General features: G+C 35.6%; 1 protein-coding gene and 1 pseudogene across 3 annotated transcripts in view; both read left to right on the top strand.

Annotated features, from left to right (window-relative positions):
* The window catches only part of RCOR3 (REST corepressor 3), a 51,641-nt gene that overhangs the window by 22,436 nt on the left and 15,928 nt on the right, over positions 1 to 13,277 (top strand). For all 3 annotated transcript variants that reach the window (XM_011222259.3, XM_002917174.4, XM_011222258.3), the window contains 2 exons: positions 3,822 to 4,040; positions 9,584 to 9,661. In XM_011222259.3, the coding sequence (XP_011220561.1) occupies positions 3,822 to 4,040; positions 9,584 to 9,661 (297 nt within the window). The remainder of the gene's footprint in view (positions 1 to 3,821; positions 4,041 to 9,583; positions 9,662 to 13,277) is intronic.
* Positions 5,592 to 9,573, top strand: LOC117803439 (annotated as a pseudogene).

Raw genomic sequence — 13,277 nt, 5'->3', positions numbered from 1 at the left:
TGAGGATTTTGATGACATGTTTTGAAACCTCCAAGCCTAGAATACAGTATTTTTATAAATGTTTTTCCATGTGTGTTTGAGAAGAAAATAATACTCTTTTAGTTATAGGATTCTGTCACTATTAATTGTACCTTGTCAGTTCTGTGCTTGAATTCTGTGTTCTCTTACTGCTTGCCTTGCTAGTGTGGTTATCATTATCTGCTTATCTGATCAATTAATTGAGAAGTGACATGCTTTATATTTCAAAGCTGTTGTTATTAGGTACATAGAATTGAGGTCTAGAATTGTTTTATTTTGCTGCTGAATTGAACCTTTTATCAATACTTGCACTTCAAACCCCAGGTCTCAAAAATTTTTATATATTTTGTAATGTCTTCTGCTTTTAAAATTAATTTGTCTGATATAACTGCCATCTTTCTTTTATTAAGTATTTGCCTGATATATCTTTATTATTTTCCTTCAGTATTTCAATTTAAGTGTGTGTCTTTATGAGGAGCATATTGGTAGGATTTTATAATTTATCTGGAGAGTTTAGTCCCTTTACATCAGTCATGATCACTGATCTATGTATATTTTTGTTCTTATTTTTACTTTTATTTGACTTGCTTTTTCTAGTTTCCCCTCCTTTATGGCTTGCTTTTTTCTTTTTTCTTCTTCTTCTTCTTTTTTTTTTTTTTTTTTTTTTTTTTTTTTTTTTTTTTTTTTTTTTTTTTTTGCATTAAGACTCCATCATCTCCAGCTCCACTTTTTTATTCTCTGCAAGTTTGGGATGTTTCTATATTTCTATTCTTATTGTGTACCCTGGAAATTTTTCCTGTGTATTTAACTTAATGTTGGGGTTTTTTAAATGACTTTCTGATTAATATTGGCCCTTAGAATGCTTTGACTTCATTCTCTACCCTCCTGGTTTATATGCTGTTTTTATCCAATTTTAGTTACATCTTGTTTTTGTTTTTTTTTTTTTTTTAAGATTTTATTTATTTATTTGACAGAGAGAGAGACAGCCAGCGAGAGAGGGAACACAAGCAGGGGAAGTGGGAGAGGAAGAAGCAGGCTCCCAGAGGGGAGCCTGATGTGGTGCCTGATCCCAGAACGCCGGGATCACGCCCTGAGCTGAAGGCAGACGCTTAACGACTGCGCCACCCAGGCGCCCCACATCTTGTTTTTTAAAATCTCTCAAACATATAGTCATTGTTTATTTGTATTTATTTATGTATATGTTTAAAATTTACTCATCATTCTTTCTTGAATCTTAGACCTTTCTTTAAAAATCATTTCCCCTTTTCCTGAAGTATATCTTGTACAAGTTAATTTAGTGAGAGTCTGTTACTTATCAATAGTCGGTTTTGGTGTGTCCAAAATGTCTCTTTCTCCCTTGTTCTTGAAATCGTGGTTTTGCTGGGGTTAGACTCGTAGGTTTACAGCTATTATTTGAAGATAATATTCTACTGCTTCTGATTTCTGCCATTCCTGCAGAAAAGTCTGCTGCCAGGCTAATTATCATTCCTTTGGAGGTAATTTGTCTTTTCTCTATCTCTGCTTTTATGATCTCTTCTTTGTCTTTAGTGGTGTTTCACTTTAATGTATCTGACTGTGGATTTTTTTTTTTTTCATTTGTTTTGGACTCATCGTACTTCTTGAGTCCTATTGAAGATCTGTAAAATTCTCATTTGTTGCCTCTTTGAATATTGTCTTCCTTATTCTATCTATTCTTTCTTTTGGGAATCCTTTTAAGAAATCTAATGAAGTTTCACATGTCTCTTAACCACTCATTTTCCATCTTTTTGTCTTTCCATATTTCTGTGCCACATTGTGGTAATTTTTATCGTATGTACATTCTAAGTCACTACTGTTCTTTTGAGCTCCGTCTAATCTGCTAAGTAACCCATCCACTGAGTTTCTAATCTTAATTATAGTATTTTTTTAAATTTCTAGATGTGTTATTCGGTTCTTTCGCATATCTGCTTAGTCAGTTTTGATAGACTCCTAAAAGAATATTCCATATTTTCAATTCTGTTGTTTATCTCTTTATGCACATGTAACACATTTATTTTATTCCCTTTATTCAGTAATTCTAGTATCTGCAATCTTTGCTGTTCTAATTCTATTGTTTGCTTCTGCTGTCTCTCACTCATAGGGCTTGTTTAGCAGTTTGTGGTTGGGAACTCATTTTCCTTGGAACATACTTGTGGAAAATTTTTGAGACCTGGGTTTAAAACGCATTCTTCTAAAGACACTTTGCATTTGCTTTTGCTAAGTGTCTGAAGGCCCTACCAACCTGAGACAATTTAAATTTCTTTTTTTTTTTTTGAAAGATTTTATTTATTTATGTGACAGAGAGACAGCCAGCGAGAGAGGGAACACAGCAGGGGGAGTGGGAGAGGAAGAAGCAGGCTCCCAGCGGAGGAGCCTGACAGGATCACGCCCTGAGCCAAAGGCAGACGCTTAACGACTGTGTTACCCAGGCGCCCCTGACAATTTAAATTTCTGATCTGGGATTTTTCAGGCCAGACAGTTCATATAAATTTAATCCCCAAACCAGCTTTAATGTAGGCCTGTGATTAGGGATACTCAGGGAAGACTTTTTTGGGTATCTTTGCTTTCCATTCAGCTAAGGATGAGATAGGCATATCTCTCTCTAATCATCCTCTTCCTCAACAGGACTGGAGCATTTTTTTTCTACTTTGCGCAATAATGGGTCCCCTCCCAGGGGTCTGGCTTTGTCTCCTGTGACCTACACCTATTGTCCATTGAAGCCTGGGCCTTAGGCATATGCCAGCTCCTGCATATTCACTTATACCCTTAGATTGGTGCTTTCTCATTATTTCTGATTTCTGAGGAATTTTTTCATTTCCCTGCCACCTCAGAATTAAATTTTTAAATATGTTTCAAAAAAATAGTTGGTCCAGCAATTTTAGGAGTACTACACTGGGAGGAATTTCCTTGAACATCAAGTTTGCCATGTATTGCTTTGAGTTAGGAGTTAAGCAGTGAAGTAGATTATGCTTCATTATACAGTTGTTTCATGACTTTTACTCAGTTCCTTTTCTAAAGAATTGGAGCATTAAATCTAATCAGTTGAAATTAGGTTGCCCTTCAACCTAATGGGCACCATTTCAAATGGATTCCTGTCTCAGAAGCATGGAATAACATTGTATTTTTATATCACACTTTAAGAATATTGCAAGTAATAATGAAATCCTACTTAAGAGTTCATGGTCCTTATTATTCGAGCTGTCCTAACCTCTTTCAAAATACAAATTCACTTTTTATTTTATTCACAGATAAATAGATTTAGAGTTTAGAAATGTCAAGATTAAGATAATTCTGTGTCCCTTTTAATCTTCAGAGGCATAGTTCTCTTTCAACAACTCTAAAGTGAGAATGAAATGTTATCTGCCACTGTCATAATTCCTAATTTGTCCCTTTTTAATTTTCCTGGAACACTTTGCACTTAATAAGTTACAGCTTTTTTTTTTTTTAAGGCCCTTTATCGCTGAGGGAAAGTATATTCCGTCTTGAAGCAAACAGGAATAGTTTATAGAGTCCAACTTACTTTTTCATTTGTTCATAGTCATCTGGGCTAGAAACCAAACATCTTATTGAGTGGCTTAATCAAGGCCACATTATGTTGTTTGCGTATTTTCCCCCAGTTGATGAGTGCTGCGTGTGTGTCTGTGTGTGTGCTTGTACATAATGTAATTGGTTAGAAGTATTTTTTAGGTGTACTTAGTGTAGCAGATACTTCCAGTAATAGACTTTCTTTGGTTTATACATGCAGGAAAACCAAGTGACCTATTCTTCTATCTTTATTCTTCTAGGGTAATACTGAACAACCTGTCCAAACTAGCAAGATTGGACTTGGAAGGAGAGAGTATCAGAGTTTACAACACCGCCATCATTCTCAGCGTTCTAAGTGCCGTCCACCTAAGGGCATGTATTTAACCCAGGAAGACGTAGTAGCTGTTTCCTGTAGTCCCAATGCAGCCAACACCATCCTGCGGCAACTGGACATGGAGCTGATCTCTTTAAAACGTCAGGTATTCTCTAAAAATCGTATTTTTGATGAGTCTGTCTATTCTGTTCATCCACTTTTAAAACCTCAGTAAACTAAGTTTTTTTACAGATTTTCTCAGCTACCCACTTACATAAGCTCTACTCTTTAAAATTTACCTTGTTTCCAAATTCAAAGATGCCTCCATCTATTCTAAATTTGAGTCCCAGCGTTGTTACCAGTTAGCTCTGTGATATCGGGAAATAATAGAATTTCTCTGAGCTTCAGTTTTATATCTGTGAAATTGAGGGTAAGATAATCATACTTCTCTTACAGGTTCTTAGGAGTTAGTTGAGATGTTACTTGCAGATTGTTGAGTTGTGTCTGGCACATTTTGAGTGCTTAGTGAATAATGGCTGCTTTCTTCATCCTCATCATTATTACAGGTAGTAGCTGCCATGGTATTATAAATATATCATCATCATAATCAGGTTAATCATGGTTAAGAGTCAGGATCTAGGGTCACTGAACGTAAATTTTAACCCTAGCTACATCATTTAGTTTCTGTGTAACCTCGGGGGTGCTGGTTAACTTCTTAACTCAGCTTTCTCATCTTGAAATATGGATAATAATATGCTTGGAAGGAATTAAACAGGATAAGATGAGAAGTCCTTACAACAGTGCCTAGCACATAGTAAGTACTCAGTTAATGGTTGTTCTTAGGTCTCTGGCCTTTCTCAGTCATCTTTTCCTCTCTGTCTTGGTTTCTGTTGTTTTCCCTATCCTTTAGACCTAGTAACTCTTCTCAATGTGTACTTTCTTGGTCTGTATCAAGCAATCTTACACTATACACCAGTGACTTCTGAATCTGCTTCTCAGGCTGTGACTTTTCTCCCAAGCTCTGTATTGCTATAACTCTAGCTACCTGCTAGGCATCTCATCTAACCCCTAAAAGATGGTTTTTCTCTGTCGCCTGTCTGTTGAAACATGAGAATCCTCTTCATTTTATCCCTTGCCATTATCACTTCCCCCAGTACACACAAATCCAAATGGTAACCTAGTTGTGTAAGTTTATCAGAAAAATTTTCTTTAAATCAGTCCCCTCACTTTTAATCCCATCACTACTACCTTTGTTCAGGTCCTTACAACCACTTATCTGACCATAACTGTCTTGTGAATTCTCCTTGCTGTCCACTTTCACTGCAGCTCTGTGCTACACATTGTTGTTCATGTTATCTTCTTAAAATACTGGTGTGATCAAAATCATTCATTTTAAAGCTCTTCGTTAATTTCTACTTGCCTTTAGCAAGTTACAGCAGAGGTAAACAAGAACTGATCAGAAGGTCATGTTAAGAAATCTAAAATTCATCGTGAGTTAAGAAACCACTGAAGGGGGGCGCCTGGGTGGCTTAGTCGTTAAGCGTCTGCCTTCGGCTCAGGGCGTGATCCCGGCGTTCTGGGATCAGGCACCACATCAGGCTCCCCCGCTATGAGCCTGCTTCTTCCTCTCCCACTCCCCCTGCTTGTGTTCGCTCTCTTGCTGGCTGTCTCTATCTCTGTCAAATAAATAAATAAAATCTTAAAAAAAAAAAAAAAAGAAACCACTGAAGGATTTTAAAGAGAGGTGTAATATCATCTTATTTATATTTTTCAACTACATCTCTGCATTTTTTATTTTAGTAGTTGCTCTAGGGATTATGGTTTGCATCCTCAGCCTACCATATCATCCTTGCTTAGGTATTACAATGTTATCCCTAGAATTAATATTGTACCACTTTATATAAAATATAAGAATCTTGGCAGCAGTGTAGTGTGGGAGCAAGATAGTTTTTCTTTATCCCAAACACTCAGATTTCTCTATCTTGTGACCCTGGTTATTCACCCAAACTGCTCTTATATTTCTCTTTTTTCTCCGACAAACTTCTTGAACAAATGTCTACCATATTAGCTTCCTCTGCCTTCTTACCATCGCATATTCTCTGACCCTTCCCAGTGTAATTTCTGCCCCATACACCATCCCAGTTCCACCACTGGAAAAAGCTATCTTTAAAAAGGTTTCAAGTGGTCTTGAAGCTAGGGTAGGGATGGCTGCATCTTTCTAGAAGATGTGGCGGCTCTTGCCTGGTCTGCTTCCCAGCTTCTTTTCTCCTGACTTTGCTTCATGACCTGGGCGCCCTGACGTTCTGTCGCCACTGCCCTCACCATTGTAGCCATGATCTTAATGGACACCCAGAAAATTGGAATGGGATTAACAGGATATTGAGTGTTTTTCCTCTCCCTTGGAATGATTCTCTTATTTGACAAAGCACTATTGGCTGTTGGTAATGTTTTCTTTGTAGCTGGGTTGGCTTTTGTAATTGGTTTATGAAGAAGATGCAGATTCTTCTTCCAAAAACCTAAAATTAAAGCTATAGGGTTTTTCCTGGGTGGTGTATTTGTAGTCCTTGTTGGTTGGCCTTTGATAGGCATGATCTTTGAAATTTATGAATTCTTTCTCATGTTCAAGGGCTTCTTTCCTATGGTCATTGGCTTTATAGGAAGAGTGCCAGTCTTTGGGTTCCTCTAGAATCTACCTGGAATTTGTAGATAAAGTTGGAGAAAGCAATAATATGGTAGAAAGACAAGTGAATTGGAGACTCATTTAAAATGTTATATTATTTATAAAGTCCTTTGAAGACTATTCAGCACAAAATTAAATTACATGAAATAGCTTGTAAAGTTCTTTACAGGAGTTCAGAACATAGAGCCTATCAAGTACCAATAGCAGTTAACCAGCAGTGAGAATAGTCTTCTAACCAAGCAGTCTAAGAAGTCAGCGAGCAGACTGAAGGAGCGAAATCTGTGTTACAATACATATTGAAACTCTTGAGGATGATTTTTAATTGTTTTTCTGCAGTGTGGGAAAAATAGCCAGCCTTGGAGAACTGTGGTCTGTTTCTTTCCTTTTTCTTTTGAAGATGCAGGAACATCCGTAGGCATTTGCTTTTTAGAAATACCCATTAGAATGGCAAAAATATTTCCAGTTGCATTGTCTCTGAAAGTAGTACATGAGTTAGATTGGATGATGTCATTTTAATTTATTAAAACCCCGGAAAACCCAGTTTGATGTATGAATGACTTTTTTTTTTTGTAAACATAGGGTTAAAATTTTTTAAATTGCTCAAAAATTTTTTAAACAACAAGGGAGTAAGATGTACTCGGTTGCCTGTACTCATATTCTACCCTTAACACTACAACTTGACTTATAGCCTATTTTTATTATAAAGGATCTTTTTTAAAGCTTTAAACTCCTTTCTTGGTTAGTCATTTGATGTGTGACATAGTAAAGATTTGCACTCTTGGGTTTATAAATTCTACTATTTTTATATTCCAGACACATCTCATATGAAGACAGTGTCCAAACTGACTTCTCCCACACCCGCCCTAGTTACCTATTCCTCCTTTGCATTCCCTATCACAGTGATTAACACCACATACACTCAGGTACTCAAGCCAGTGGCCAGAGTTATCCTTGATTCTTCCTTCTCCCTAATTCTCCCCATCACGTGTTTACAAACACATCTTAATTTTTGTTTCCAGGTTATTTCTTTTATCCATCTGTGTGCCACCACCATGATTACTTCATTCCTACTGTTTTAATTGAAGTCCTCTATGTTTCTCATTGGGATTGTTACATTAATTTTTTCCTTCTTTATTCCATTCCATTCTACAAATTACTACTGGAATTATCATTCTTTTATAAAAGGCATATATGGTTACATTGCTTCCTTGCTTAAAAATTCTTTAGGTGAGGCACCTGGGTGGCTCAGTCGCTTAAGCGTCTGACTCTTGATTTCAGCTCAGATCATGGTCTCAGGGTTGTGAGACTGAGGCCCACGTCAGCTCCATGTGCTACACTGAATCTGCTTGTCCCTCTCCCTCTGCTCCTCTCTGCATGTGTGTGTGCACTCTCTCTCTCTTAATAAATAAATAAAATATTTTTAAAAATTCTTTAGGTTTCCTCAGTCTTTAGGCAGAATTCAGATTCTCTGTTCTGTCCCAGCCTAACTGCTTTTCCTCTTCTTCCTAAATGCTATTCTGCCTGGAAGGCATTTCCTGCCCAACCTTGCCTACCTGTGTATTTCTCTTATTAATCCTTTGAAACAAAATTTAGATGTCATCTCCTTTGGAAAATTTACCCTATTTTCCCCATTACCCACGCCTGTTAACATGAATACAAAATACTTGCTCTCTTTTCTCTCTTCCTCCAAGTTTAGTTTAGGTGTTTTAGCGTATCACTTTATAAATATTTAATTGGGTATACTGGAAAAAAAATAGCAAACCAAGAAAAAAAACGTAGACAAATGAACAAACAAAAATTCTAACCCTTAATATTCTAGGTAAAGGTTAATAACATTGCTAGTAGAATAGTAGTTAAAAACTTGGCATGGTTCAGATTCAGGTTCTGCTTCCTCTCTCTGTAGCATAGGGAAAGTTTCCTGACTTCTCTGTGCCCTGCCTTCCTCATCTGTAAAATGGTTACAGTAAAAGTAGAGTCAGTTCTGCTATAATGCTTATTTTGAAAACGTGAATTTGTTCCAACATGATTGATATACTAGGGAACAATTTGAGTATAATGTGAATTTTGCATTTGCTTATATTCGATTTTTATCAGTGGAAAACTGACCTAGCTGAGTACATATCCAAACACTTCAGATGAGTACCAGCTCCCTCAATTGACTATATGTTACAAACCACACACATCCGTATCTGGTGTTAAAATTTTTCATCTGATTTCAAAAAACCTTCCTTCTACCACTTCGCAGTAACTCACAAGCTGCAACTATTTGACACTTGTATAAGCAACCTCAGGTCTTTTCCAAGGTAAAGTACCATCTTTATTGTAGCATTTGTAAATTTCTTTATTATTTAGAATGTGTAAATCTGCTATCATTTTGTGAGGTTCCTGTCTTTTTTTTAATGTGTCATTGATGAAGTTTTTTAGTGTTGAGTCCCAGGCTCTGTTTCCCCATAAGTCCTGTGGTTTTTATTGTTCGATTTGGCCTAGTAGGGTGATTTTTGAGAATAGGTATGTCAGGTTATAGCAGAACTGATTATACTTACTTAACAAAGTAGTTGTGAAAATTAAATGATTTATTACATGTGAAGTACCAACAATGATGCTTAACCTAATAAACACCTAATGTTATCCACTCTCATCATTATTATTCTTATTGGAATAATTGTTATTTTTATCAAAACATTATGGTAATGAGCAATATTGATGGAATTTAATTCCTCTGTATACCATTTGTCTTATAAGAGACATTGTTAAAAGATACTCAGATACTATGATTTGTAGACTGCTTATTAGCCTACTAGAGATATATTAATTACATATATAATTAGTTAATTAGTAGATATATATATATAGTAATTGATGTGGATATTAGTTGAATGGCCCCAAGTGTGGTAAAATGTAATTAAAGTGTCTGTCCTCCTAAAATAAAATTTAAGAAGGTTTTGTTATATATCCTTTTCATTTGTTAAATACTCATACATTTACTTAAGTATGTGGTCTCATTCATACTTGGGGTTTTTTTGTTGAAGGTTCAGAATGCTAAGCAAGTAAACAGTGCACTTAAACAGAAAATGGAAGGCGGAATTGAAGAATTCAAACCTCCTGAGGTATGTTATTGAAGAATATATGTGACTGAGTATGGTGAAGCCTTATTCCTTGAGTTATCTATCCAGTATTTACTATTTTGGTCGCATGTGTTGTTAATACTTTGAAGATGTCATAGCGTGGGTAATTTGTCATGTTTCTGTTTTGTCATTTAGATAGTCTTTTGAGACTTGGCTAACAATTTAGGTGAAGTCATTTCTTTCCTGCCGTTAGCAATTCATATCAAGCAAAGTAAGTAGGGAAAAACAGCCATACAGGTAGGCCCAGTGCATGTGAAAATAGAAAATAATTGATGAGAAGCCAGTGCATTTCTGGGTCTGCAGGAGTGTTTGCTCAAAGCCTTTTCCTACCTATGTGAATTGGTAACACAGCAAGGGAAAGAACATAAGAAAAGGAGCTCATTTAGCAATTTTAACAATTTTTTATTTTAAGGTATTTATCTTTTGACTCAGATTTTTAATTAGGATTTTAGTATGTGGACTTAATTAACATTCTTGTACTCCTATCCCTGAAAATGTGAAGTCTAAAAACAAGATAGAGATTAGCCATTTTCTCAAGTCTTCTGTTTCCTCTGAAACCTAATACATATTTGATATTTGTGATAATTATAGGAGTACTTAAATGCCCATAAAGTCCAATCAAGTCTTTTCACAAAAGCTTCTATTACAAATCTTCTCTTGTCTCTTTTTTTTAAGACTCCTATGCCGTGCTTCATATCCTGGACTTGCCTTTCTCTGTATTTAATAATCAAATCATCCTTATTTGGTCCTAATGGGATGCCTCCCGCCCCCCATCACAAGTTGCCTGAAATAGCTACAAATGAAATATGCGTGAAGGGTTGGGGGGAGGGCAGAAGAGCCAGGGGGCAGTGCTTCAGAACGAATGCACCATATTCTGTCTCACTCATTAGAATCTTTCAGAAAGGAAGAATCATTGGGAATAAAATTGTTCTTTTGTTTGTTTGAATGAACTCTTTCAAGAAGTTTAGATAATGGGAAAGAATGAAATATATATAAACTAATGTAATATCTCATTCCAAACCCACAGGTAAAATGACAAACATTTGAGTGACATTTTTATTTATTTAAAGATAGTAATACAAAGAATATTATTTTATATTATTGTAACAAAAATTGTTTTAAATTTCATATTAAAATTATTTTAATTTCATATTTAATTATGCATTAAAATGCATAAAAGCCAAAATTTTGAAATGCCTATAATTTCGTAACTTAAAAAACTAACTTTAAAAAATTATTATAGCAGATATTAAAAATAGCGGAATACCATAAAGAACTTTATGTCAATAAATTAGAAAATTTAAATAAAACTTAGAAATTTGTAGGATAGGGGCGCCTGGGTGGCTCAGTCGTTAAGCGTCTGCCTTCGGCTCAGGGTGTGATCCCAGGGTCCTGGGATTGAGCCCTGCATTGGGCTCCCTGCTCCACTGGGAGCCTGCTTCTTCCTCTCCCACTCCCCCTGCTTGTGTTCCCTCTCTCGCTGGCTGTCTCTCTCTCTGTCAAATAAATAAATAAAATCTTTAAAAAAAAAAAAATTGTAGGAAAATATATCTTACCAAAATTGTCTTAAGAAGAAGGAAAAACTGAGAAATGTATAGTCATTAAATAAAATGAAGTTAACAGTTAACATTTTTTTCATAAGAAAATACCGAGCCCAGATGGTTTTACAGAAAAAGTCTACCAAATTTCAAGGAAACAATGATTCTAACCTCAAATTTTCCAGAAAATGGAAGGATAGCTTCACTCATTAACATAACATAAAGTAAGACATGAAAGTGCAGTAATGTTTATAAGTTCATTTTCATATGATGCTCACATAAATCCCAAGAAGTAGATGTAGCAAATACTATTTTATATGACGGTCTGGGCCTCAGAGAGGTTAACTGGCTTGATCAACGTCACATCTAGTAAATACTGAAATTTTGGCCATATTTCACAATCTTAGAATCCATTTAGAGTCCTAGATTCATATCCTGCTCCCTCTTACTTTTGAAAGTTTTCATTTAATAGCAAAATTATATATTGATTTTTACATTTAAATGCAGTTTGGGGGTTAGAAGTTATCAGACATTTATATCTTTTGGGTTTTTGTAAAAATAATGATCAAAATGAAACAACCAGAATCTTAACACTACCATCTATACCATGAAGTTTGAATTTTACTTTGAGGTTGATTTATTGAACTCCTATGACCTGAAAAATGTATGTAGTGTTTATTATCTAGAAAACACTGAGGATATATTTATATTTATCATATTATTTCTGTTGCTTTGCAGGGAAGAACACCCAAAATACACCTATTTCAAAATACTAGATTAGCAGTCTTAGTAAAGACCTTGAAAAATCATGTAATCTGTCACCTTTTCTTTAGGTTAGATAATAGAATTTCTACCTAATATGTAATAAAAGAATTTCATTAACCCTTAGAACAATAGGCTACTAAGTGATGTAACTCATCTGGAAGTAAACAGTTACTAAGATGCTTTACTTACTCATTTGGTTGTATTTGTTATTTTCACTTAGGAAAAAATTTGGTGAAGAAAATTTATTCACTCCCATAAGTATTTATTGATCACTTATTTCATGTAAAGCACTGTTTTAGGCACTGTGGGAAATGTGTGATGGATTTTTCCATCTGCCTTAAAAAATAAAACACAGTCTAGATGTCATAAGACAAACTGGTTAAAGTTGTGTGATAGATTTATAAGTAAAAAGCTACAGGAAAACAAGTGGTAATTACTCATTCTTGCTAGGATAATCAGGGAAGACTTCCTGACGGGTGACGTTTCAGCTGAGGTTTGAAGGATGAGTAGGAGTTTTACACATACAAAAAGTGCAGGCAAAGGGAATAATATGAACAATGGTTTGGTATTGAACAGTACATTCAAAATATGTATAAATCCTGTGAGGGAAAAAAATCAGTCAATGGGCATTCTGATTACTATTGAGAATTTAGTGAAAGTGTAAAACAGTTTTCTCTCATGAAACATATTGTCTCCTTAGGAAGTCTTGGACGCAGGGGACAAGTGAATGTGGTATATGAGAGAGATGTTAACAGGGTTGAGTTCAACAGGGACTTCTTTATAATAGAGATCAGTGGGCAAGGGCTAGAGTAGAAGAGTCAGAGCTCGGAAGAGAGGTTTGCCTTTTAAATTAGGTCAAATGGGAAGACCCTGTAGTTTCTTCAATATAGGAAGGATGTAATGGGAGGTTTTAATTTTAGGAAGGTTATCCTGGCAGTAGTATGTAGGCTAAGTTGGAAACTTCATAGCTGTTAAAATACTAAGCATGTGAGTGATAAAGTAAATGGTAAAAGGCGTTTTGGGTATGGTCAGGTATTAGTTGTGGGAGTGGACAGCAAGTGATAAATCCAAAGAACGTTGCAAAATAGAAAATAACGTATCGATTTGAAAGTATGTAAGAGTGTTGGGGGAGTGGTGGCCTGTGGGTATCCTTTGTTTTGGTTGGAGGTAGGAAGGTGGGACAAGGAGATTAATGAAACCAGGAAAGAAGAAACTAAAAAAAGGAGTGCTTTTTAAAGCTAGAAATTTCCCCATCTGTTTATGTTTTCATGCATAGGTGAGTGACAGTCTTTCAT

The sequence above is a fragment of the Ailuropoda melanoleuca genome, chromosome 8 (assembly GCF_002007445.2).
Source record: "Ailuropoda melanoleuca isolate Jingjing chromosome 8, ASM200744v2, whole genome shotgun sequence".
NCBI classification, from domain to species: Eukaryota; Metazoa; Chordata; class Mammalia; order Carnivora; family Ursidae; genus Ailuropoda; species Ailuropoda melanoleuca.
This window is presented reverse-complemented; position numbering and strand designations above follow the sequence as displayed.